The sequence below is a fragment of the Neofelis nebulosa genome, chromosome 4 (genome assembly GCF_028018385.1).
Source record: "Neofelis nebulosa isolate mNeoNeb1 chromosome 4, mNeoNeb1.pri, whole genome shotgun sequence".
Classification (NCBI taxonomy): domain Eukaryota; kingdom Metazoa; phylum Chordata; class Mammalia; order Carnivora; family Felidae; genus Neofelis; species Neofelis nebulosa.
This window is the reverse complement of record NC_080785.1, coordinates 34,323,602-34,347,221: the sequence shown is the minus strand read 5'-3', so window position 1 is coordinate 34,347,221 and position 23,620 is coordinate 34,323,602. Positions and strand designations below refer to the sequence as shown.

Sequence of the window (23,620 nt, the reverse complement as noted above, 5' to 3'; positions counted from 1 at the left end):
CTGGAGGGTATTATGCTAAGCGAAATTAGTCAGAGAAAGACAAATGTCATATGACTTCACTCATATGAGGACTTGAAGATACAAAACAGGTGAACATAAGGGGAGGGAAGCAAAAATAATATAAAAACAGGGATGGGGACAAAACATAAGAGACTTAAATATAAAGAATAAACAGAGGGTTGCTGGAGGGGCTGTGGGAGGGGGATGGGCTAAATGGGCAAGGGGCTTAAGGAATCTACTTTTGAAATCATTGTTGCACCATGTGCTAACTAACTTGGATGTAAATTATAAAAAATAAATTATAGAAAGTAAAAAAAAAAAAAAGAATTTTTTTCAGGCATAAAAAGCTGAAGGAATTCATTACCAGCAAGCCTGCACTACAAGAAATGGCAAAGGACTTTTTTCAGGCAGAAGGAAAATGATACCATTGAAAATATAGATCTACACAAAGGTACAAAGGGCACCAGAAAGGGTAGCTACACTGATCAATGTGTTCTGTCTTATTATTTAAATCTCTTTAAAAGATAACTGACTGTGTAAACAAAACTAATATCAATGTAGTATAAAGGGTTATAGCAGACTTATAACATGTATAAAGTAAAATATATGACATCAATAGCATAAAGACTGAGAGGAGAAAAATATACTATTCTAATACTTTTATAGTTACTTTTATACCTGCGTTATCTTTCCTATTAGACTTAGAATATAATCCCTTTATGACAGCATCCTAATTATTAATCTTTTAGGATTATGTAATGCATTATAGTCTAATATACAATGAATTTGTCTTTGCAGATGAGATCGCTTAGTTCCTGTTTGCCTTCCTGACAAGTGATTGGAGGGAAGAAAGAGCTATCTTGCTGACAGATGGCTTCGCATGGATGAGAGGAATCGCTTCTGGAAATCACTTCATTGCTCTGAGCCAAGTGGACACCCCTATTTGCTTACTGGGTGGGCTATTTATCCTTTTTATTTATTTTTTATTTTAGAGAGAGAGCACAAGTGGGAGAGAGGGACAGAGAGAGAGAGAGAGAGAGAGAGAGAGAGAGAGAGAGAGAATCCCAAGCAGGCTCCACACTCAGTGCAGAGCCAGACTTGGGGCTCAATCCCACCACCCTGGGATCATGACTGAAATCAAGAGTCAGACAACCGACTGAGCCGCTGAGGCGCCCTCTGCTGTTTATCCTTAGCCTAAATGGCATTACTGGTGCCCTTGGCAATCACAATTTGAAACCGTGAAAATATGAAAAACAGCAGGAAGAAGCTATTAAAGAAAGGTAGTAGTCAACTAATAATGACCAATTTAACCAACTCTTCAGGAAGGAAGAGAAAAACGAACATTCACCCACTGCTAGAAGCTTTACATAGGGAAACTCACTTAATCCTGTGAGTGTCGCATTATTCAAACTGGACAGATGAAGAAATGGAGATTTGGAAAAGTAAAGTATCATGTCCAAAATCACACAGTGGATAACTTCAGAGTTCTACTTAAACAATTCCTGGACCTTTCACATGAGATAAAAACCAAAGGCAGCATTTTAAAGTGAGATATTCTCAATTTTATTTCAAAGTCGATCATGTGTAATTACCTCAAATGTGTTTTATTTTGCTCATCCATAAAGAAAAAAATGAGGCACACGTGGGTGGCTCAGTCGGTTGAGCATTCAACTTCAGCTCAGCTCAGCTCATGATCTCATGGTTCGTGAGTTCGAGTCCCACGTCAGGCCATGTGTTGACAGCTCAGAGCTCAGAACCTGCTTCGGATTCTGTGTCTCCCTCTCTGCCCCACCCCCACCTGCGCTCTGTCTCTCTGTCTCTCAAAAATGAATAAATGTTAAAAAAAAATTTTTAAAGAAAAAAATGAAAATATGCATAAGATGTTTAAAAATTCTCAAATTTTATACACATACCGAAACATACATATTTCTTTGCAACTTAAGTAAGTACTATCACAAAGAAAGTTTTCCTAACTTAAGTAAATAATACCACAAGGAAAGTTATATTTAAGATAAGAAAAAAGAGTTTTTGAAGCCTTAAATTCTCAGTTATACTTCAAAAGAAATCTCAAAGGAGATATCAGGATTAATAGAATGAAAATAATTAAACAGTAAATAATATTGCATCATATTTCTCTGTTAATTTGAAATGCACTAGGTACAGTTGCTGAAGATCTGAAGACCTTTTTAAAGAACCAAAGAAAAAAATCTAAACTGCTTTTTGGTTATAATAACCTAATTTCTTTAGCAGCCATAGACTAAACCAATAATATCTATTATAAACAGATTCCGCATTTTGAGGTTGTTGTTCATGGTTCAGAAAGAGAATAAGAGTCTACAAGGTGAATGTGATGTATTGCTCATTAAATGGAGGTTGGATTGTATAGTGGGTTGAATGGTGCCCCCCCTCCCCCGGAGAGATATGTCCACATTCAATCCCTGGGACCTGTGAATATTAATTTATTTGGAAAACAGTCTTCGCAGATGTAATTAGGTTAAGGATCTTGAAACGAGATCATCCTGGATTATCCGAGCAGGCCCTAAATCCAATGACAAGTATCTTTATAAGAGAAAGGCGGGGGGGTGGTTGGCAGACAAATGAGGAGGGGACACAGCAGAGAAGCAGAGAGTGGAGGTGAGCTACCACAAACCCAGGATGAGGCACCAGACTGGAAGAGGCGAGGCAGATTCTCCCCTAGAGCCTCCCGAGGGAGCACAGCCCTGTGTCATCTTCATTTCACTCTGGCCTCCAGAACTCTGAGAGAATAAATCTGTGCTGTCGTAATCCACCAAGTGCGTGGTCACTCGTGACGGCAGTCCTAGAAAATTAAGACAGATAGGGTTTAACCAGAAAAACTTGTTTCTGTGAAGGGTGGCTCCTCAGAGCAAATTTTCACAGAATCTTTCCGAGCCAAACAATAGATGAAGACTCTTGACAGTAAAATATAATTTCTAAGGGGGAGGATATGTCATTTTGATGATATAGAGTTAATTGTTGCCTGAGGTGGAGAGCGATTTAAGTTTGCAAATCCTGGAATTTTTCTAATAGATTGATAGATGATGGCTGTTGTTCTCTGGGGATTAAATTATTGTCTATTATGGTTTATGAGAAACTTAGGATGGAAACTTTCCTCTTTTTTTCTTTTAGTCTTTTTTAAGTTTATTCATTTTTGAGAGAGAGGGGGACAGAACACGAGCGGAGGAGGGGCAGAGAGAGAGAGGGAGACACAGAATCTGAAGCAGGCTCTAGGCTTCGAGCTGTCAGCACAGAGCCCGACGTAGGGCTTGAACCCACAAACCACAAGACCATGACCTGAGCCGAAGTTGGACACTCAACCGACTCAGCCATCCAGGCGCCCCAGAATGGATACTTCCTTCTTATCAAGCACACAGATTTCTCCATTTTTTGCCCCAAATGCCTATTACAAAGCTTTGAGTAAATGAATGGAAAAGGGAATTAATTACAATGAAAAGTAGGCAACTACCACTCTGATCAGCAGGACTACATGTGCCACAGAGCTGATTTAGCCTAATCACAGGGTAAAACTCACAATGCATGTTGCACAATAATTTTCAACTATGATATAACGTTAAGTTGTGGTTTTTGTTATATAGTCAGGATGAGTGGTGTTTTCAAGAATTACTTTTGAAGAACAAAGAGGGAGCATATGTTAAGGAATTTGAAAATGTTCTTGACTTTGACCAGCAAATCCACTTGGGCATATCTATCCCAATAAAATAGCCCTACATTTAAAAATAAAAAGCTATGAATGGAATGATATTCATTATGGAATTACTTAAGCTAGCAAAAACTTAGTAAGTGTAATTGTGGAATCATTTAAAAATTCTATGTTGTTTGGAATATCATGCAATCATTAGATACGGTGCTTTTGAAGACTGTATACTAACCTGGACAAGTCTTTTAAAATAATATGTAAGAGCAGGCTGAAAAAATGAACTTAGAGAATGATTAAAACAATGTAAAAATTGTGTATGGAAAAAGAGATAGGGGGCAAATATACTAAAACGTCAACTAACAGAAGGTGTACAGGTTATGGTTCTTCACTATTTTTATCCAATTTTCTTCATTTTTTAAATATTAGGATTGTTTTGGCTCAAGTTACAAACTGAACAAAGCCAATTTGATCATATGCAAGCACTGCTTTTCTTTTTGGGGGGTTAATATCAATAGCTATGACTATTTATATTTGGCTATAGGCCTCCTCCTCTCTCCTCCATATAGCCTCAACATCCTAGCTACCAGGTAGTATCTTAAAATGAAAGCAAGTGTCAGACCAAATTCTGACATCCATTCAGGCATTTATTAGAAACAGACATTAAAAGAGTATACGATTTGATCTGTAAGTTGGATGAAGTCCTTACTTTCTGCAATTTTAGGTGCTCTACCACCTTTATATGAAAAATATACCTGAAAGAAACAGGATTCAATTAACCATATAGTTATTGAAGTATACAGTTGACATGAGGTAACCAGAAAACTCCCAGTTATTAACTGGTCCCAGAACTGTTTAGGAATCGGGCTTTTTGCACTTTTTTTCACCTTTTTTTTTTTTTTGACATCCTGGGTAGTGTATCCTCAAATTATTTTAGCCAATTTCATATCTTGATGGCCACTAGTTCCATAAATAAAAACTCATTTTTAACACATCCACTCTCTCTAGCAGAGGAAGAGGTAAACCCTCTCTAGTAGAAGATGCCATCTGGAGAAGCCTCTATAATTCTTTTTATAATCAAGGTTAAACATTCCTTAAAAATTTCTTAGACATATCTTTAGACATAAAGCCAAGAGAGGAAGGAAAAAACTCACAAATAAACAATAGCAATAGATCCATAGGTGATCCAAATATTGAAGTTAACAGATGTAGGCTTTAAAATAACTATGATTAATATGTTCAGGAAAATTGAGAAAAAGGTAGAGGTTAAAAAAAAAAGGAGGATTTCTTATACTTTCAAAGAATTGGAATTTAAGCCAAAAAATAAAAAAAAAAGCTTCTAAAACCAAAGTCAATTACCATGATCGAAACTGTTGTATGAAAAAAAAATTTCTGCTGAATGTGAGCTGAGATTAAAAAGGTAACACTTTTGTAGAGCTAGGATACAGTCTCCCTGACTCCTGATTTAGTCAACCATTTATACCCACACTAAGGAGACTCTGGAAACTTGCAGCCGCTCTGAAAGTCGGGACATACGCAGTCATATAGCGCCGACTGAAGTCGCTGAAAGCGCTGTGCTCCTGTAGGAGGAGGCTTGGATGCCAGTAGTACTGCTCAGGGGGCTCAGCTGAGCCAGCAAAAAGGGGTCTCCATTCAAACTTATTTTCGAATTAGCTGCAATAGGCAGCAACCTTGTGATTCAAGGGAACTTGGCAAAAATGAAATCGTAGTCAATATAGATTTCCAAACCACTGATCTTTTTTTTTTTTTCAACGTTTTTTGTTTTGTTTTTTTTTTTTTTAATTTATTTTTGGGACAGAGAGAGACAGAGCATGAACGGGGGAGGGGCAGAGAGAGAGGGAGACACAGAATGGGAAACAGGCTCCAGGCTCCCAGCCATCAGCCCAGAGCCTGACGCGGGGCTCGAACTCACGGACCGCGAGATCGTGACCTGGCTGAAGTCGGACGCTTAACCGACTGCGCCACCCAGGCACCCCAAAACCACTGATCTTTAAAGGCAGGTACAGAGGAGCGCCTGGGTGGCTCGGTGGGTTGAGCCTCTGACTTCAGCTCAGGTCACGATCTCACAGTTGGTGAGTTCCAGCCCGGGGTTGGGCTCTGTGCTGACAGCTCAGAGCCTGGATCCTGCTTCGGATTCTGTGTCTCCCTCTCTCTCTGCCCCTCCCTGCCCACACTCTGCCTCTCTCTCTTTCTCAAAAATAAACAAACATAAAAAACAAATAAAAAAAAAATAAAGGGGGTACAGTCAGTCCAGAAATACATAGATAATCTTTTAGGGTTTAGGCAGGAAATGCTAAAACTTTTATATTCAACTCGCCTTTGAAATGCCTAATATTTATTTTTGTTGTGTACATAGTATATTGGTATTGTGGAACATATTAATGTATAAATTTAATGTATAAATAAATAGATATACACACTTTGGGAATGAGTTTAGCTCTGTGTGTGTGTGTGTGTGTGTGTGTGTGTGTGTGTGTGTGTGTGTGTTTCTGCCAGCCAAAGTAAGAAGACCATTTCTCTAAGCCTACATATTCATTTACTAAATTCCAGATTGTTTCTACTACCTCATGATTCAAATCCCACGGCAGCTGATTAGTATATGAATTTGCAGTTTCATTTGCTTACCTCTATTTTCTCCATCTATAATTTCTTGGAACTCAGACCTTTATATGAACTAGATTAAAATGGCTATCTTGGGGCACTTGGGTGGCTCAGTTGGTTGAGCGTCTAACTTTGGCTCAGGTCGTGATCTCCCGGTTTGTGGGTTCAAGCCCAGTCAGGCTCTGTGCTGATAGCTCAGACCCTGGAGACTGCTTCGGATTCTGTGTCTCTCTCTCTCTCTCTCCCCCTCCACCTCTCACAGTCTGTCTCTCTCTCTCTGTCAAAAATAAACATTAAACTTTTTTTTAAAATGGCAATCTTAAGTTTTGGGAAAAAGAATAGTTTTCTCAAAGTTAAATTTCTTTCCCATACATTGTTGTTAAACCTTTGCCAATGGCTATCATTTGTTTTCTAGAGTCCTCATAAACAATAAAATAGGTGAGTAAATAGTAAATTAGTTATAAAAGAAACAGTATAGGTTTTTTAGCTTGTCTGTTTTTTTAATGGTTACATGCTCTTAGCTATGATTTGTTTTATTGCAGGTATATAATATATTCATCTATCTATTCTTGCCTTGTATTATTGAATTACACTTAGCATGGTAAGGTTGAGTAAGGGCCCCCTGACACCCGAAATTTACTGATGTCTTAAAACACTTGAGAACATTATTTTCTTTTATGGCTTTGCTATCTGGCATGTGTCAATAGCACTAGGAAGAGTAGCTTTTTGAGCTGACATAAATTTTGTTTATGTACAAATAAATTGTTAGTTGCGAGAGCAGATTTTGAGAGTTGACAAGGGGAGGAAGTAAAGGCCCTAGACAGCTGAGGAAGAGAGAAGTCCCACTAGGAAGTGTGGAAAACAAACTGCATCCTACCTCCCAGTTTGCCTGGGAGAAGCCCTGTATCTTAAAGTCTGAGGAAATGAAAGAAAAGTTAGAGGTCATTTAGCCCAACTGAGACTGAGGGGGTTCCCGGGATATGGGACTTGCAGTTTTCAAACTGGGAAAGTCCCAGAAAACCTCATGCAACCTCCCACCTTCTGTAAGGCCCCCCTCCTACATGACAAACATAGGCTATTGCTATTTCCAGTTTCCAGATGAGGCTAGTGGTCAGCCGAATCTCTGTCAGAATACTCTGTGATGGAAAGCTAGTTAATGGGTCTGTTAGAGGCTGCCTCCTCAAACTGAAATATTTTCCCCTGTCATTTACATGCATTGTTCCTTTCTTGTAATGCAAAACACATAGGTCTCCAGTTTTACAAATTGAGAAAATCAACTTTATGAGAGGTAAAAAAAAATCAAACAACCCTATCTCCCTTATTCGTGTCAAATCACGATTTAACATCGTGATTTCATTTCAATTCAGCATACAAGGCCTGTGCCAGACCCAGGAGGGGATCTAATAAAAAGACATGGACCAATGAACAAATCTATAAAGTGATATGTTAGACACATTGACAAATATGTCTAAATATGGGAGTCCAAGTTAAGTGTCTTTTTTGGAATAAAAGTGTGTATAAATATGCAATGCATATAAGAAATAGAAGAGCAGCTAATTAAATCTAGGCCATAGCATGTTATTTGCTACAGTTTATTCAATCAGACTTGACAAGTTAATTCAAATCAGCTTGATTGAGTATGTGGACATCTACAGCTCTCAGGTAGAATGACGAACTTTGATCAAAGGAAAAAAATGTACTGTAAAAATAGTACTATAAAGATAATTTAGAGTCAGGAAAGACTCAAGGGAAGCCACAGCTTCAATTATAATCCATATTCACTGTCATTATTAACAAGGAGATAAGACCCATTATAGTTAAATGTGCATAAGGTGCCAAATTTAGCAGCTGTGCAATAGCAGTGAAATGCAAAATAAAACGGAAATTTGGAATGATTTTTGCAAAATAAAGAAGAGGAATTAGAATTGATATTAGAAATACAATTAATTTGGCTGGAGTGGGCAAGCACATTTCTTAACACTAGCCTGAAATGTACTTTAAGATGAAAACAATCTGATTTTTTTTTCTTTCCATTTTTTAGATTAAGTTTCTACATGGGCCAAATATACCAGATGATAGTGAAATTTCCACTTTAATTTGCATGCCTAAGTATAGTCTTGCACATTAGAAATGGGAACAAAATGGAATGTAACCAATAAAATGTAAGTGAATACATCATGGTTAATTCTCAGTCATTTCGATTGTCAAATTCTCAGACATTTGAGAATAAATGCTCTGTATCAGTAACAAAGAAAAAACTAAGCTTATATAATGACTATCAGATTTTTCTTAATTCTGCCAATAATTCTATAACATGAGTGTAACCTGATTTCTGGATTTTTTTTTTTTCAATGCAACAGATTCTTTGTTTAATTAATATGTCTAAATTTGTCAGGTGCTTTGGAGGTTTGTGTGCATGAACTTGAAATATGAAGCCAAAATCACAGAAGAACATGCTATGCACACAGCAAGTAAGTAGACAGCATACTATTTTTGTACTCAGAACTATTTTATATGGTGGTTATTACTAGTGCTGGGTATTATTGAAATCTTATAATTTTTAGCAAAGAGGTGTCTAGATGTGACTCTGGATCCTGAAATTCTAGCCAGTCATGGGCCAAAAATGCGCAGTTTTAAAATTAAATAATAAAATTGGGATAACTGATGGTGTTTTACACACACAGTAAATTTCAGACAATGGATTTTTAGTTTGATTAAAAGTGCTATTTTTTTAAATTTTAGTTTGAGTATCAAGAATGAAAAGAAAGTATACTATTATCATTTCTACACTATTTAACCTATAACTGAAAAACCAGCCCATCTTAGACTATCTTCCCAAGAGTAAAGATATTGATTATAATAGTAAGGAATAAATAGAATAAATAAAGAGAGTGAGTAATACTGTTACCTCACATGATTGGTTAGCCTAGGAAACAAAGGATCAGAAAGAACTTTAGAAGGTTTCTTAAAATATATATTTCTGGTCTTGTTTTTTTGAATATATGTGATCTCTCTGCTATCTCTCATATTTTTTTCTTTTTAATCTCACTCATCTTCTAGTTTTCTCTCCTGAGTGTATTTCAGCAGTGTAAAGAAGACTGTAAAAATTTCCAAAGGAATATTATTTTTTCTTTGAAAATGAAGTACTGTCTCCACTGGCTAGAGCAGGATTTTAGGGTGAAGATAGGGTTAGGTTGCCTTCAGATTCTTTTTTTTTTTTAAGTTTATTTATTTATTTATTTGTGTGTGTGTCTGTGTGTGTGTGTGTGTGTGTGAGAGAGAGAGAGAGAGAGAGAGAGAGAGAGAGAGAGAACAGATTCTTTTTACAAGGCCCTGATCATTCTATTTTGCATTCTTGCTATCAGGATTATTCTCTGTATCAAGAAACCTTGTCTTTTTAAAATAATATTGGTTTTTTAAAACAGATTAGGGATGCCACTAAGTATTGACATGTCTGTGAAAGGCTTTATATAGAAACTAAGATATATTTTTTAAGGAATAGGGGAACGAAAGTAAGTATGATTATACTCAATCATACAATTTCTAAACCTAGTCATTTGTCAGTCTTTCACTGTAAGATGACAATGTGTGTGCATGTATTTTTTATACATACAATATTACATCTTGGGGTCATTCTCCCTAAGTCTTTTGATATCTAACTCATCTTTCCAACTATATATGGATAGTTAAAATTCCATCCTTTCGATATCTCTATGAGAGAGTATGTTGTCTTGAAGAAGTTAGAAATGGAAAATTCCCTTCCAAGCCTATTTGTCTGCCCTACTGGTTTTCAACACTAAACTAGATTGGAGTTGCACTTATTCAGTTCTAAAGAAGTCACTAAATAAGGGTAACCAGTTAGTTAGGGTGTTATTCATGAATATAGGGTATTGACTAATTCATAAATTCAACCAATGAGCGTGGGTGAGTTTTTGTTTGTTTTAACCAGAAGCTGGAGTCAGAACAGTTATTTCTTTTTTAAAAAAGTTTTAACTGTTTTATTGTTTTGTGTTTATTTCTGAGGTATATTGACATACAATATCCTATTAGTTTCAAGTGTACATCATAATGATTCAGTATTTTTATACATTATGAAATGATCCCATACTAAGTGTAGTTATCCTCTGTCACCAAAGTTATTATGCTATTATTGACTATATTCCCTACACTGTACATTACATCCCAATGATTTATTTATTTTATAACTGGAGGTTTGTACCTCTTGGACCTGTTCACCTGTTTCATCTACCTCCAACCCCTCCCCGCTCTGATAACCAACAAGTTGTTTCCTGTATTTATGAGTCTCTTTCTGTTTTGTTTGTTCATTTATTTTGTTTTTTAGATTCCACATATGGGTGAAATCATTAGGTATTTGTCTTTTTTTGCTGAATTATTTCACTTAGCATAATACCCTCTAGGTCCATCCATGTTGTTGCAAATGGCAAGATTTCATTCTTTTTTATGGCTGAATAATATCCATTGTATACATGGATATATACATATATATATATATATATATGGATTACATATATGAACATCTTTTTGATCCATTCATCTCTAGATGGACACTTAGGTTGCTTCCATATCTTGACTATTGTAAATAATGCTGCAATGAACAATTGTATTGTTCTTGTATTTCTTTGTGCTTGTGTTTCTTTGGATTGGTGTTTTCATTTTCTTCAAATAAATACCCAGAAGTGGGATTGCTGGATCAAGAACAGTTATTTCTTGCATTGTAATCCCAGATGAACTCTGAAAATCACTTCCAAAAATAGATTCTTAAACTTATAAAAAAGTATAAACCTAAAGACTATAACAGCCAATATATGCATATACACTTGTAAACACCACTGACAAACAAAAGACAATAGAGAAATGATTTTAAAGAACTTTTTTCTTATTCAGCTCAGATATTTTATCAGACTAAGATACACATTTTAACCACATGTACAAACTGATTTATGAGGAATTTAGGAGTGTGTTGTTTTTACATAATCCCCAGAAATTAATGGTCATTTAACTCCTATCATACAACTATGGGTAGTTACACCTGGTGGAAGACCAAATCTTAAGTTTTACCCCTGAATTAAATCTAAGATTAGTATTCTTTTTTTTTTAAATTTACTATTCTAACTTTTTTTTTTTAATTTTAGAGAGAGAGAGAAAGGGTGCGAGTGAGGGAGTGGGGCAGAGGGAGAATCTGAAGCAGGCTTCATGCGTGGCACAGAACCTGAGGGAGGTGTGGGGCTCGATACCGCAACACCAGCATCATGACCCCAGCCGACATCAAGAGTCGGCTGCTCAACCGACTGAGCTACCCAGGTGGCTTTATAAAATATAAGATTTGAAATTTCTTTTCGTATGATTGATTTTCATTCCTTTATACAACACTCATAAGCATTTACTGACCATGTACTATGTGCCAAACATTAGCACTATTTGTATTAGGAGGTAAGAGGACTAAAATAAACAATAATAACATATTACCTAATATTAGAGGCCTCAATTTATTACTAGAGAGGAAAGATACTAACTAGGCATTGTGCTAAGCATTTTCAGTAGTCATCTCATCAAACCTTTCCAAAAGCCCCATGTAATAGGTACAAGTGTAATCCATTGAACAGATGATGAAACTAAACTGGCTCAGGGAAACTCAGTGACCTGTAAAGAGCACCCAGGTAGTGAATAGCAGGACCAAGAATAGAGCCCATCATTGTCTGGCTCCAATCCTATGCTTTAACAGCCTACCGTAAGCTTCCTGGTGTTGCATCTCAGGAAAGAGACAGTGAACTCTAGGAGGCAGGAGGGAGCTGGTGTCACAAAGGAGGTGATATTTTAAGTGCATCTCTAAATAAGCTGTCATCAGGCAGTTTGGGCAGGAAAGAAGGTTGGTGGGAAGAACATCACAGAAAAGTATACTACAGGCCGGTCCTGTGGAGCAGGAGGTTGAAAGGCATGAAAGAGAAGAGCGTGTATGCCAAAACTTTGGTGGTATGAAGAGTGTGTGCCCAGGATGGGAGATGAGACTGTGTAGGTTGGGAGGAGTGCCCTGCAAACCTTGAGTGCCATCTAGATTTTATCCTTGAGGTGGGCATTGGAGTAGGAGTAAGAGTGGAGTAGATAGGGCCGTGAAGCATTTTAAGCAGGGAATGAGTTTTCAGAATTGTACTTTTAAAGGTAACTCTGGCTGAGAAGTGTGGAAGAAGGCGGAATAAGCCGGGATGAGGCATGGCGGTGGTGGTTGTGATGGTGGTGCTAGTGTTGCTTGTGGAGAAACCAGTGGCAGGAAGCCCACACATTTTTCTCTGTGAGGGATGATCAGGTTATGACACTAAAGGCTATTGCGGGGGAATAGAGAGAAGTGACAGATCGGGGACAGCCCTTGATGCCCAATTAAATGTGGAGAGGAAAGGAGGTGAGAGGGACTCCCGTGTCTTCTGGGGTTGGGGGTGATCCTCAAATTTCTGAATTGGGGAGCTGGAAGGGTGGTGCTCATTCTGTGACAAAACTCTAGAAGGAGGAGCAGTTGGAGGTGAGTTTGGATGTGATAAGCTTGGGGTGACTGTGAGCCATTCCACTGGGAGATAGTCAAGAGGAGGCTAGACACATCTGGGTTGTTGTTATTTCGTGAATGGTTCTGCTCAAAAGAGCCACCCTTTACCTTTTATTGTTATCCTGCCTATCCTACCAGTCACCAAGGCCTGTCAATTCTGCAGTCTTAAATAGTTCTTTAATGTACACCTACATACATCTCTGAATTGATCATTTGGATTTGTGGGTGTGTGTGATGCCAAATGACAGTAAACACCTTTGTGTTTCTACAAGGCTCTGCAAAATCAGATCTTCTTCAACTTTCTCTCTCTACACCGTTCCATGGAGAGCCTGCATTTCAGCCACACTGAAGCAGCCACACTTCCCAAGGGATCGTGCTGTCTTACTCTTGTGTCCAAGCACAAAGACATGTCTCCAACTCCAACCCCCATTCCTGGCTGAACACTAGGGAGAGGCAATAATGAATAAGACAGGCTGATCCTTCAGGAGGGCCTAGTAGATAATCAGAAAACTGTGGCTCATCAGAAAACTGTGGCTCATCTGAGTCATATTTATATCCTTTCCTTGAGGTTCACTGACAGCAAAAAGCAAGGCCCCAGGACGCTCATTTAAAGCAAGTAGGCAATTCTGTAGAGAATCTGGTGGTTACTTCTCATAACATAAAATAGGTGGTTCATGTACTCATGTTGCTTATTTCTACTGGAATTAGTGAAAATGTGAGAGTAGTTTATTATGTATTATGCCATAAATACATCCTGTGTGCAAGAAGTTAAAGAAGCTTGTTTTATTATAGAGAAAACTACAACTAGGCAAAGCAAAATTTATCATAAAATATTCTGCTGAATACTCAGAATTCTAAACATGTCTTGGCTGTAGATTGGATAACCTGCAATTACTCTATTACTATCTAATGCACAGAAACTGAAATTATTTATGGACAGAAATAGACTTTCAACTTTCATTTGGTAAAGGCAACGTTTTATTCAGTCCAGACAAAAACATTTATAATAATCTTACTCAAACTAGCCCATTTAGAACAAGCCAAAATTATCCCAGAAAATTGTTTATATTAAAAACAGGCTGAGAGTTGTTTGAACTGTGAACCCCCCCTCCCCCCCAAAATTAGAGGATAAACATTCTTCTTGTTAAGATTTCTTTGGAAAACCCCTGTGCTGCTCCAAGGAAGACAAAACAAAGGTAAATAGCGTGTGCAACGGAAATCTTGCTTAACAGCGTGATTTATTTTCCAGCCTACTAACCAGTGACGGGAGCACATCTATCTTTTCCCAACTGCCCTGAGTTTATTCATCCCTCCGAGTCTGAATTTTGAAAACAAGGAGTGGAGTGTAGAGTTTAAGACCTCTATGGGTCGATGTGTGGCATTCATCACACTGCAACTTAATTTTGGCTCGAGTTTAGGGTAAACTACTAGATCGCTTTGTGCCTCGGTTTCCCTGTCTACAGAATGGGGACTGTTGAAGGGGTTAAATGAGACCCTACAGAGCTTGGAACAGTGCCTGTCATATAGTAAACCCTCAACATATGTGAGTTATCATTATAAGAGTTCCCCTTCGCGCCCCAGTTGGCCTGTCTTTCTAAATATTAGCACAATAAATATAAATGGCATCAGAACGTGAGGGGGCAGGGGCCACGTGATCCCTCCACGAAAGCCACATGTAGGGGCCTTCAGAGAGTTAGCAATAAGGCTGGAAAAGGAAAGGTAGGCGCGTCCGTGGCCCGCGCGATTTCCCGCCGCGCCCGCGTCCCGGGCGGCGGGCGGGCTCCGGGGGCGCCGGGCCACGGCGGCGGCGGCGGCAGCGGCGGCGGCGCGAGCGGCGCCTCCGGGCCGGTGAATCATCCCGGCAGACACCGAGAGCCGCGGCAGCAGAGAGCAGCGCTGAAAAATGGCTGAAGCGGGCACGGGCTTTCTGGAGCAGCTCAAGTCCTGCATAGTTTGGTCCTGGACTTATCTCTGGACCGTGTGGTTCTTCATCGTGCTCTTCCTGGTCTACATCCTGCGTGTGCCCTTGAAAATCAACGACAACTTGAGCACAGGTAAGGCCGGGGCAGTCGGGCCCGCGGCGCTCGCCCCTCCCCCGCCCCGGAAAGTTAGTGCAACTCGCGCGGGGCCGCGGCTGGCGGGGGCGGGAGGCCGGGCGCGCGCTCGGGGACGCGCCAGGGCCCGCGCACCGGACGCCCGCGGCCACCCGCCGAGGACGCGGCGCCTCAGGTGGCCGGGCCCGGCGGCGGGGTCCGAGGAGCGTGAGGGGGCGGCCGGCGGCCTTTCCGGCCCCGCGGAGGTGGAGCCGCGCCGCGCACACGCCGCAAGGCGGGCCCGGCAGGCGGCGTCGGCACCGCGACCTGATCCGGCCGCCCTGCCGGGTGCTCGTCTGCAGGCGACAGAGAGGATGGGAGTCGGGAGCGAGGGCGTTCCCGCGGACGCCCCCTCGGGTGTCTGCGCGCGGACCCCGAAGTTCCCCTCGGAGTTAGACCGTGCCTTTCCTCACTGCCTCTCTCTGCCGAGGGTGCCGAACACCCGAAGTGTAGTCGCGCCGGGCGTCTCTCCCCAGGCGCCGGCACTCGGCCGGCGGAGGGCGCCTCCGTGGGGGTGCTGCCAGGGGTGCCCAGCTCTGAAGGCCCTCAGCAAGAGCCGAGCCGGGACCCGGGGGCTCGACTGTCCGGGCTGCGCCCTTGGGGGTCCGAATTTGAGCCCCCGGCGTTGAGGGGCGGGGCGGGGTCGCTGTGACTTAGAAGGGGAGAGGGATACCTTGTTAGGGGTATGGATGACGTGTCGGGTTACCAGCCGGAATGTCAGAGGGACAAGGAGAGACGGGAAATCGAATTCGTGATGGTTTTAAGTGCTCTCTACCCTTCTCTGTACCCTCTCCCCGCCTGCCTTAGGCTCTGGTAACTAGCCTGTCCCGAATCTTTGATCCAGCTCCGCATGCTAAGGAAGTGAGTCCCGCATGTCTCATACCCACGGTCGTAAGTGAAGGTGATTAGAACAGGACCTTAATAAATTGGCAGCCAGCCGACTGAATCCTTAAAAAACAGCCACAAAGAAAATCCACACCGACAGAAACACTCCAGGGACAATTCAGAAACCCAAAATATATTTTGAAGGAAGGGTTACGGTCCTTTTCGAAGTCTGGAAATAGTTATGGGACTAAAGATAGATAGGTTTTTATTATTTAGTTAGTTAGTTTGGTTTAGTTTCGTTTCACAGTACTTTGGAGAATCCTTACAGCCCAGAATATGTATGTAATGGATATATTTACATACTGTTGGAGTCCAGGTCTGGTAATGCATTTTCCTGTGTGTTGTTAACTGCACTGAAACAGTTTTTAGAACGTTTGAGATAATCTACTCATTTTGTTAGATACTTGTGCTTTTAAATTCTAAACCTCAGGCACTTTGATAACTGTAACTTGAACTCATGTTCATACTTACATTTGTTTCATAGTGACCCTGGGAGACAGGATCCTGCACCCTAGAATCATCCTGCCATTTTTAATAACTTTTGCTCAGCCTTTGGATTTAGTCATCTCAAAGACCATGGCTTTCTGGCTATTTTTCATTTAGAGTTGCTGATTGTCACAATACATCTTCCCTGTTTTAGGCGAATATATCTCCAGGATACCTCTAGTCCCAAAGCCCTGTAATTTTGAGAAGTTATTTGAATATATGTGGTAAGGAAATCCTGTATTTCTTGATAAATTTGATTTTTTGTCTTCCCAGAAATTTATTGCAGGATTTAAAAAAATGTGAACATTTACTATTTAATACAACTTTAAGATTTGTGTTTTGGAACACACATTTGTATACCACATTTTTTAAAAAGTAGATTAAATAATCATCCGTGTGTGTATTTGTGTGCATGTGCCCATAAGTGCCATTTATCAGTCCTCTGTGCAGAACAGGCAAGAAGCAGAATACCTATTGGGAAACGATGTAGTTTTTAAGGGAGAAAATACTGTAGTTAGATCTTCTCCCAGCAACTGTAAATCTGGCATGTCTACAAATACCTTTGCTAATTTGTAAAGGGTTGTTGCTCTTTTGGGCTTGTAAGCGATAGAAAATGTGAAGACGTACAGGACTTCAGGGCTGGATCTCATCAGATATATGACGGAGGGAGCCTGAGGCTGTTTTCTGTAGTGATGCTGGACTTCTGTTTTCAGTGTGGTTTTATGCACATGTTAGTCATAAAGGAAGGTAAAAGGAGAAGCATATAGAGACAACTACCTCTCTGCTATTTTTGTGAGAAGATGAGGAAAATGGGGACATTGTCCTTGCAGGGAGAGCTAGTGGATTCTAATGGGACTCATTTTTCTGTTCCTAAGTCCTGGTGCTTGCTCTTCCTGTGGCGGTGAAGGCGAGTATCCCTGTGGTTGCCACTGAGTCTAGAGCTGCCTTTAGGGAGCTGTGGGTAGCACAGGCCTCCTTCCTCAGGGATGGTGAAGACATCATCCCAGTTGGGCAGACTGGTGAGGCAGCCAGGAGCCCAGGGCTTCCATGACACAGCCCCGACTCTGTACTTTGTGGAATCTGGTAAAAATGTTCCGGAGTTGTTTTGGATATCTGCTTGGCATGTTCTTAATAGATTGATTACCAATGACAACTTTAATATTTCTGACCTCATTTGATCTGTTTTTTGATAAATGTGCTTTGTCTGATTTGCTCTTTAAAAAAATTTCTTGAATGCCTCCAATGCATAGGACATTGTGACAGGTGCTATCATGGGAAGATCCACAAGTTTGTAAAACTCAGGCAAAATTAGCAGTTTCCCACATGGGAAGAACTTTCCGTAATGCAAAGTGAAGCAGGGCAAGGCAGTGGGAGCTTTTCTTGGACTGAACTTTGGAGCATGAAGAGAATTCTGTGGTTCTGAGTTGGGGATGCAGAAAGTAGTCCTTCCAAGGTCAGATTCAGCTAACTGTGAATCATGTGGAATTTAAAACAATGAAAGAAAAAGACTTTAATGAACAATGATACCTTTGTTGCTCTTCTATCATGTATGGTTTTCCAAGTAAAAATACCTTTAAGGTTCTTTTTATGGTGAGCCCGAGTTCCATTGTTCTACTTCCTTACTACTACCATGTGGGTTTACTTGACCTTCACTGCATTGAGCCTACCTGTGCCATTTAAGGATAAAGTTCAGAGAATTCCACATAGGGAAAACATCACATTGGCAATGAGATCTTGCAATGAAAAATGAATTTTAAGAAAGATAAGGGAGAATACAAACATATTAGAAATAGCACACATTGGTTAGCTTTGATAATTGATTTTTTTTGATGCTCTGCCCTTGAGTTGGCTAGGAGAATGTTAAAACAGTTTCCTATGATTTCCTGAAAATAGAATGAACTTTTAACATGATTTTTAAAAACCCCAAATTATGTTATTGCTTGTCAGTTTTCAGGTGAATTAATATATTAAAATAATGTTTTTTCCAAAAGGGCAGAAAATTAATTGTTGATAGGAGCAGTCATGTAGGGTATTATTCAAGAGAAACAGTGGAATAGATTAGTCTTTAAAAAGTAGCACAACTTTATACTGCAATGTTGATAGCACTTTCTCATCTACTCTGTGTTCTGAAATTTTGGATGCTGAATTTAAAACACTTTGCATGTTAACATCGTTTCTTAAAAAGGGCACCTTTGCAAGTTTTGCACCAGGCAGCATACGTGATTTTCCATTTCTTTTTATGTTTCCTGAAAAGCAAATTTTCAAAGGCTTTTGAAATCCTATTTAATTCCTTTTAGAAAACAAATGTAATAGTCTGACCTAGGCTTAAGTTTGTTTATATTATAACACTTTTTTTTTTTTTTTGGTGTTAATTAAGGTGGTAAATACAGATGCAAAACTCTTGTATTACTGAGCTGAAATGAAACATAAATATCATTTAGGTATAACTCAGTTTTGAGTATTTTCATATTGGAAATAGTTGCTCTAAATGTAATTAATACTCTAGATTTCTGGTCTCAAAGGCTGCTTGCAGTTAATGTAGGTCTTTTACCCCTACTGTGCCTGTTGTCTAAAATGTTCTCCCCATCTGTAAATCCTGCTCATCCTTCAGGACCAGCTTGCCTGCTGCCAGATGATCTTTTCAGCTGAAGTGCTGTTATCTGAGAGGCATGTTGGCAGATTTTACCTTGCATGAATTATTGTTTTGTGATTCTAATTCTTTGTTTTCCAGTATAATTTCTTGCACATAGGAGTAGTTCCTTACCATTCGTTGGATGAATGAATTTCCAGGTTGTGGTGTACCCAGTGGGTTGGGATTGGAATGATTAAATCGATTAAACACGTTAGTGGGTATGTGCCTTACTTAAGTTTTTAACTTCAGATCCAGGTCAGAGGTTGACACAAAAACTTAAATTCTGTGATTGGTCATATGCGTGTGATTCATGGTGGTCCAGTTCATGAACACATGAAAGGATAATTTTCTAATTAATGTCAGCTTTGAGTTTAGGATATATCCCAGACATTTTAGTTGTCCTTACTTATTTTGGAGACATTTCTCTCAGCCATTAATGAAGAAATATAAATGATACTTATTTTAAAAAGATTTTTTAGGGGCGCCTGGGTGGCTCAGTCGGTTGGGCGTCTGACTTCAGCTCAGGTCATGATCTCACACTTCTTAAGTTCGAGCCCCGCGTCCGGCTCTGTGCTGACAGCTCGGAGCCTGGAGCCCGCTTCAGATTCTGTGTCTCCCCCTCTCTCTGCCCCTCCCCTGCTCATGTTCGGTCTCTCTCTGTCTCAAAAATAAATAAAAAACATTTAAAAAAAAAAGATTTTTTAAAATGTTTTTTATTTATTTTTGAGACAGAGAGAGAGAGGGAGAGAGGGGGGTAAGGGGCAGAGAGAGGGAGAGAGAGAGAATCCCAAGCAGGCTCCACACTGTCGGTGCAGAGCCTGACTCAGGGCTTGATCTCACAAACTGTGACATCATGACCTGAGCTGAAATCAAGATTTGGATGCTTAAGCAACCGAGCCATTGGTGTCCCAGTGATACTTTTTCTTTAGGCCCTCAGTTTCTGTACATGTACAGTGATAGTTTTATATTCTTTAAGATTCTTTCTAGCTCTAGGATTCTTTTGCAGTGTCTTGGGATAAATTTCATTGAGTGTAGAGTGTAGAAACAAGCAAATACATGGACTTAATATATGTGAACATATATACTTAGTGAATATATTTTTTCTGGTTTGAACTCTAATTCCTGCTGTATACAACTTCAGATACTATGCAGCTTCCTTCAAAGGCTTTCCATCTCACTGAAAGTAAAGTCCAAATATATTCTGCTGGCTTACAAAGTCGGATGATCTGACCCGTTCCTACTCTTCCTTTCTGAACTTCTACCACTCTTTCTTGAGATCACTCCCTTCTAAGACATGTTGTGATTTTTTTTCTTTATTCTTCAGCATACTTGCTTATTCCTGCCTTATGGCTTTTGCACTAGCTGTGCCCTCCCCCCAGAATGCTTTCCTACTTGATTTTTGTACAATAGTCTTAACTATTCACATCTCTGCTAAAATTCACTTCTTTTGAGAGGTTTTCCTGATGACCCAATCTAAAATGACCATCCAGTTACTGTCATATCACCGTATTTGAATTCTCTGCATAGCAGTTAGCACTGTTTGCTATAGTTCTTATATGTTTATTTATGCATTCTTTTAAAAAATTATTTAAATTCAAGTTAGTTAACATACAGTGTACTATTGGTTTCAAGAGTAGAACCCAGTGATTCATCACTTACATGTAACACCCAGTGCTCATCCCAATAAATGCCCTCCTTAATGCTCATCCCCCCCGCCACCACCTCCCTTCCATCAACCCTCTGTTCTCTGTATTTAAGAGTCTCTTATGGTTTGCCTCCATTTTTATCCTATTTTTTCTTCCCTTCCCCTAAGTTCATCTGTTGTGTTTCTTAAATTACACATGAGTGAAATCATATATTTATTTTCCTCTGACTGACTTATTTCACTTAACATAATACACTCTAGTTCCATCCATGTTGTTGCAAATGGCAAGATTTCATTGTTTTTGATTGCTGGGTAGTATTCTACTGCATATATATACCACATCTTCTTTATCCATTCATCAGTCAATGGACATTAGGGCTCATTCTGTAATTTGGTTATTATTGATTAGCTTTGCTATAAACATTGAGGGGCATGTGCCCCTTTGAATCAGCATTTTTGTATCCTTTGGATAAATACCTAGTAGTGCAATTGCTGGGTCATAGGGTAGTTCTATTTTTTAACTTTTCGAGGAACCTCCATACTGTTTTCCAGAGTGGCTGTACCGGTTTGCTTTCCCACCAACAGTGCAAAAGGGTTCCCCTTTCTCTGCATCCTTGCCAACATCTGTTGTTTCCTAAGTTGTTAATGTTAGCCATTCTGACAAGTGTGAGGTGGTATCTCATTGTGGTTTTGATTTGTATTTCCCTGATGGTGAGTGATGTTGAACATCTTTTCATGTGTCTGTTAGCCATCTGGATCTCTTCTTTGGAAAAGTCCCTATTCATGTTTTTTGCCCATTTATTCACTGGATTATTGTTCTTTTGGGTGTTGAATTTGATAAGTTCTTTATAGATTTTGGATACTAACCCTTTATCTGATACGTCGTTTGCAAATATCTTCTCACATTCCATCAGTTGCCTTTTAGTTTTGTTGATTGTTTTCTTTGCTGTGCAGGAGCTTTTTGTCTTGATGAAGTCCCAATAGTTCATTTTTGTTTTTATTTTTCTTGCCTCCAGAGACATGTCTAGTAAGAAGTTGCTGTGGCTGAGGTCAAAGAGGTTGTTTCCTGTTTTCTCCTGTAGGATTTTGATGGTTTCCTGTCTCACATTTATGTCTTTCATGCATTTTGGGTTTCTTTTTGTGTATGGTGTAAGAAAGTGGTCCAGGTTCATTCTTCTGCATGTCGTTGTCCAGTTTTCCCAGCACCATTTGCTGAAAAAAACTGTCTTTTTTCCATTGGGTACTCTTTTCCTGCTTTGTTGAAGATTAGTTGGCCATGCATTTGTGGGTCCATTTCTGGGTTCTGTATTCTGTTCCATTGATCTATGTATCTGTTTTTGTGCCAGTACCATACTGTCTTGGTGATTACGGCTTTGTAATACAGTTTAAAGTCTGGAATTGTGATGCTTCCAGCTTTGGTTTTCTTGTTCAGTGTTACTTTGGCTATTCAGGGTCTTTTCTGGTTCCATTTTTAGGATTGTTTATTCTAGCTCTGTGAAGAATGTTGGTGTTATTTTGATAGGGATTGCATTGAATGTGTAGGTTGCTTTGGATAATATAGACATGTTAACAATATTTGTTCTTCCAATCCATGGGCATGGAATATTTTTCCATTTCTTTGTGTCTTCTTCAGTTTCTTTCATAAACTTTCTGTAGTTTTCAGCATACAGATCTTTTACCTTTTTGCTTAGGTTTATTATTAGGTATCTTATGGTTTTTGGTGCAGTTGTAAGTGGGATCAATTCCTTGATTTCTCTTTCTGCTCTTTCATTATTTGTGTATAGAAATGCAATTGATTTCTGTACGTTGATTTTATATCCTGCACCTTTGCTGTATTCACATATCAGTTCTAGCAGTATTTTGGTGGAGTCTTTCAGGTTTTCCATGTAGAATATCATGTCTATTTCTTTCTGTTGTCTGATTGCTGAGGCTAGGACTTCCTAGTACTATATTGAACAACAGTGGTGAGACTGGACATCCCTGTTGTGTTCCTGACCTTAGGGGGAAAGCTTTCAGTTTTTCCCCATTGAGGATGATGTTAGCTGTGGGCCTTTCCTACATGGCTTTTATGATATTGAGGTATATTCCTTCTATCCATACTTTCTTGAGGGTTTTTATCAAGAAAGTACGGAGTATTTTGTTAAATGTTTTTTCTGCATCTATTGAAAGGATCATATGATTATCCTTTCCTTTATTAATGTGGTGTATCACATTGATTGATTTGCAAATGTTGAACAATCCCTGCAGCCCAGAAATAAATCCCACTTGATCATAGTGAATAATTCTTTTAAGGTACTGTTGAATTCAGTTTGCTAGTATCTAAAATTAGTCTCTAAAAGGCAGCAAATAGATGGATCTTGTTTTTTATCCATTCTGATACCCAGTGTCTTTTGATTGGAGCATTTAGTCCATTCACATTCAGAGTGATTATTGAAAGATACGAATTTAGTGCCATTGAGTTACCTGTAGAGTTGATGTTTCTGGTGATGTTCTCTGGTCCTTTGTATTCTTTTTTCTTTTTTTTTTAAACGTTTATTTATTTTGAGAGACAGAGAAGAAGCAGGGGAGGAACAGAGAGAGAAGGAGACACAGAATCCGAAGCAGGCTCCAGGCTCTGACCTGTCAGCACAGAGCCTGACGCGGGGCTCAAACCCATGAACCGTGAGATCATGACCTGAGCCGGAGTCAGTTGCTTAACCAACTGAGCCACCCAGGTGCCCCGTCCTTTGTATTCTTTTTTTTATGCCTTCTCATTGTTGTCCCGCAAGTGACTGTAAACGCCATGGGAGTAAGGGTCTTATTTTGTCTTACTGCCTATCCCCAGGGTCTTGAACAGTGACTGTTTAGGGCCTAGGGCTTAGTATGTTTTGTTGAATGGAAAACTATGTCATTTGGTTGTGGTGACTCAGCAGTAGCACTGTTTTTTGGGAATGGTTTTCAAATCTGTCAGGTATTCATTTCTTTCTTTTTTTAAATTTTATTTCGTTTTTTCCTGAGTTACTTCAACGAACAAATCAAAGCACACCTGGTG

General features: G+C 39.5%; 1 protein-coding gene across 6 annotated transcripts in view; it reads left to right on the top strand.

The window, feature by feature from the left end:
* Nucleotides 1-321: 321 nt before the first annotated feature.
* ST7 (suppression of tumorigenicity 7) overlaps nucleotides 322-23,620 on the top strand; it is a 267,683-nt gene continuing 244,384 nt past the window's right edge. The window contains exons 1-4 of one of the 6 annotated variants that reach the window (XM_058724508.1): nucleotides 322-451; nucleotides 799-954; nucleotides 8,337-8,457; nucleotides 8,691-8,766. In XM_058724508.1, coding sequence (XP_058580491.1) covers nucleotides 8,712-8,766 — 55 coding nt within the window. In that variant the 5' untranslated portion in view covers nucleotides 322-451; nucleotides 799-954; nucleotides 8,337-8,457; nucleotides 8,691-8,711. Of the gene's footprint in view, nucleotides 452-798; nucleotides 955-8,336; nucleotides 8,458-8,690; nucleotides 8,767-13,995; nucleotides 14,903-23,620 lie in introns of those variants that run through there. The other 5 variants (XR_009260286.1, XM_058724504.1, XM_058724506.1 and 2 more) reach the window with 5 other exon arrangements.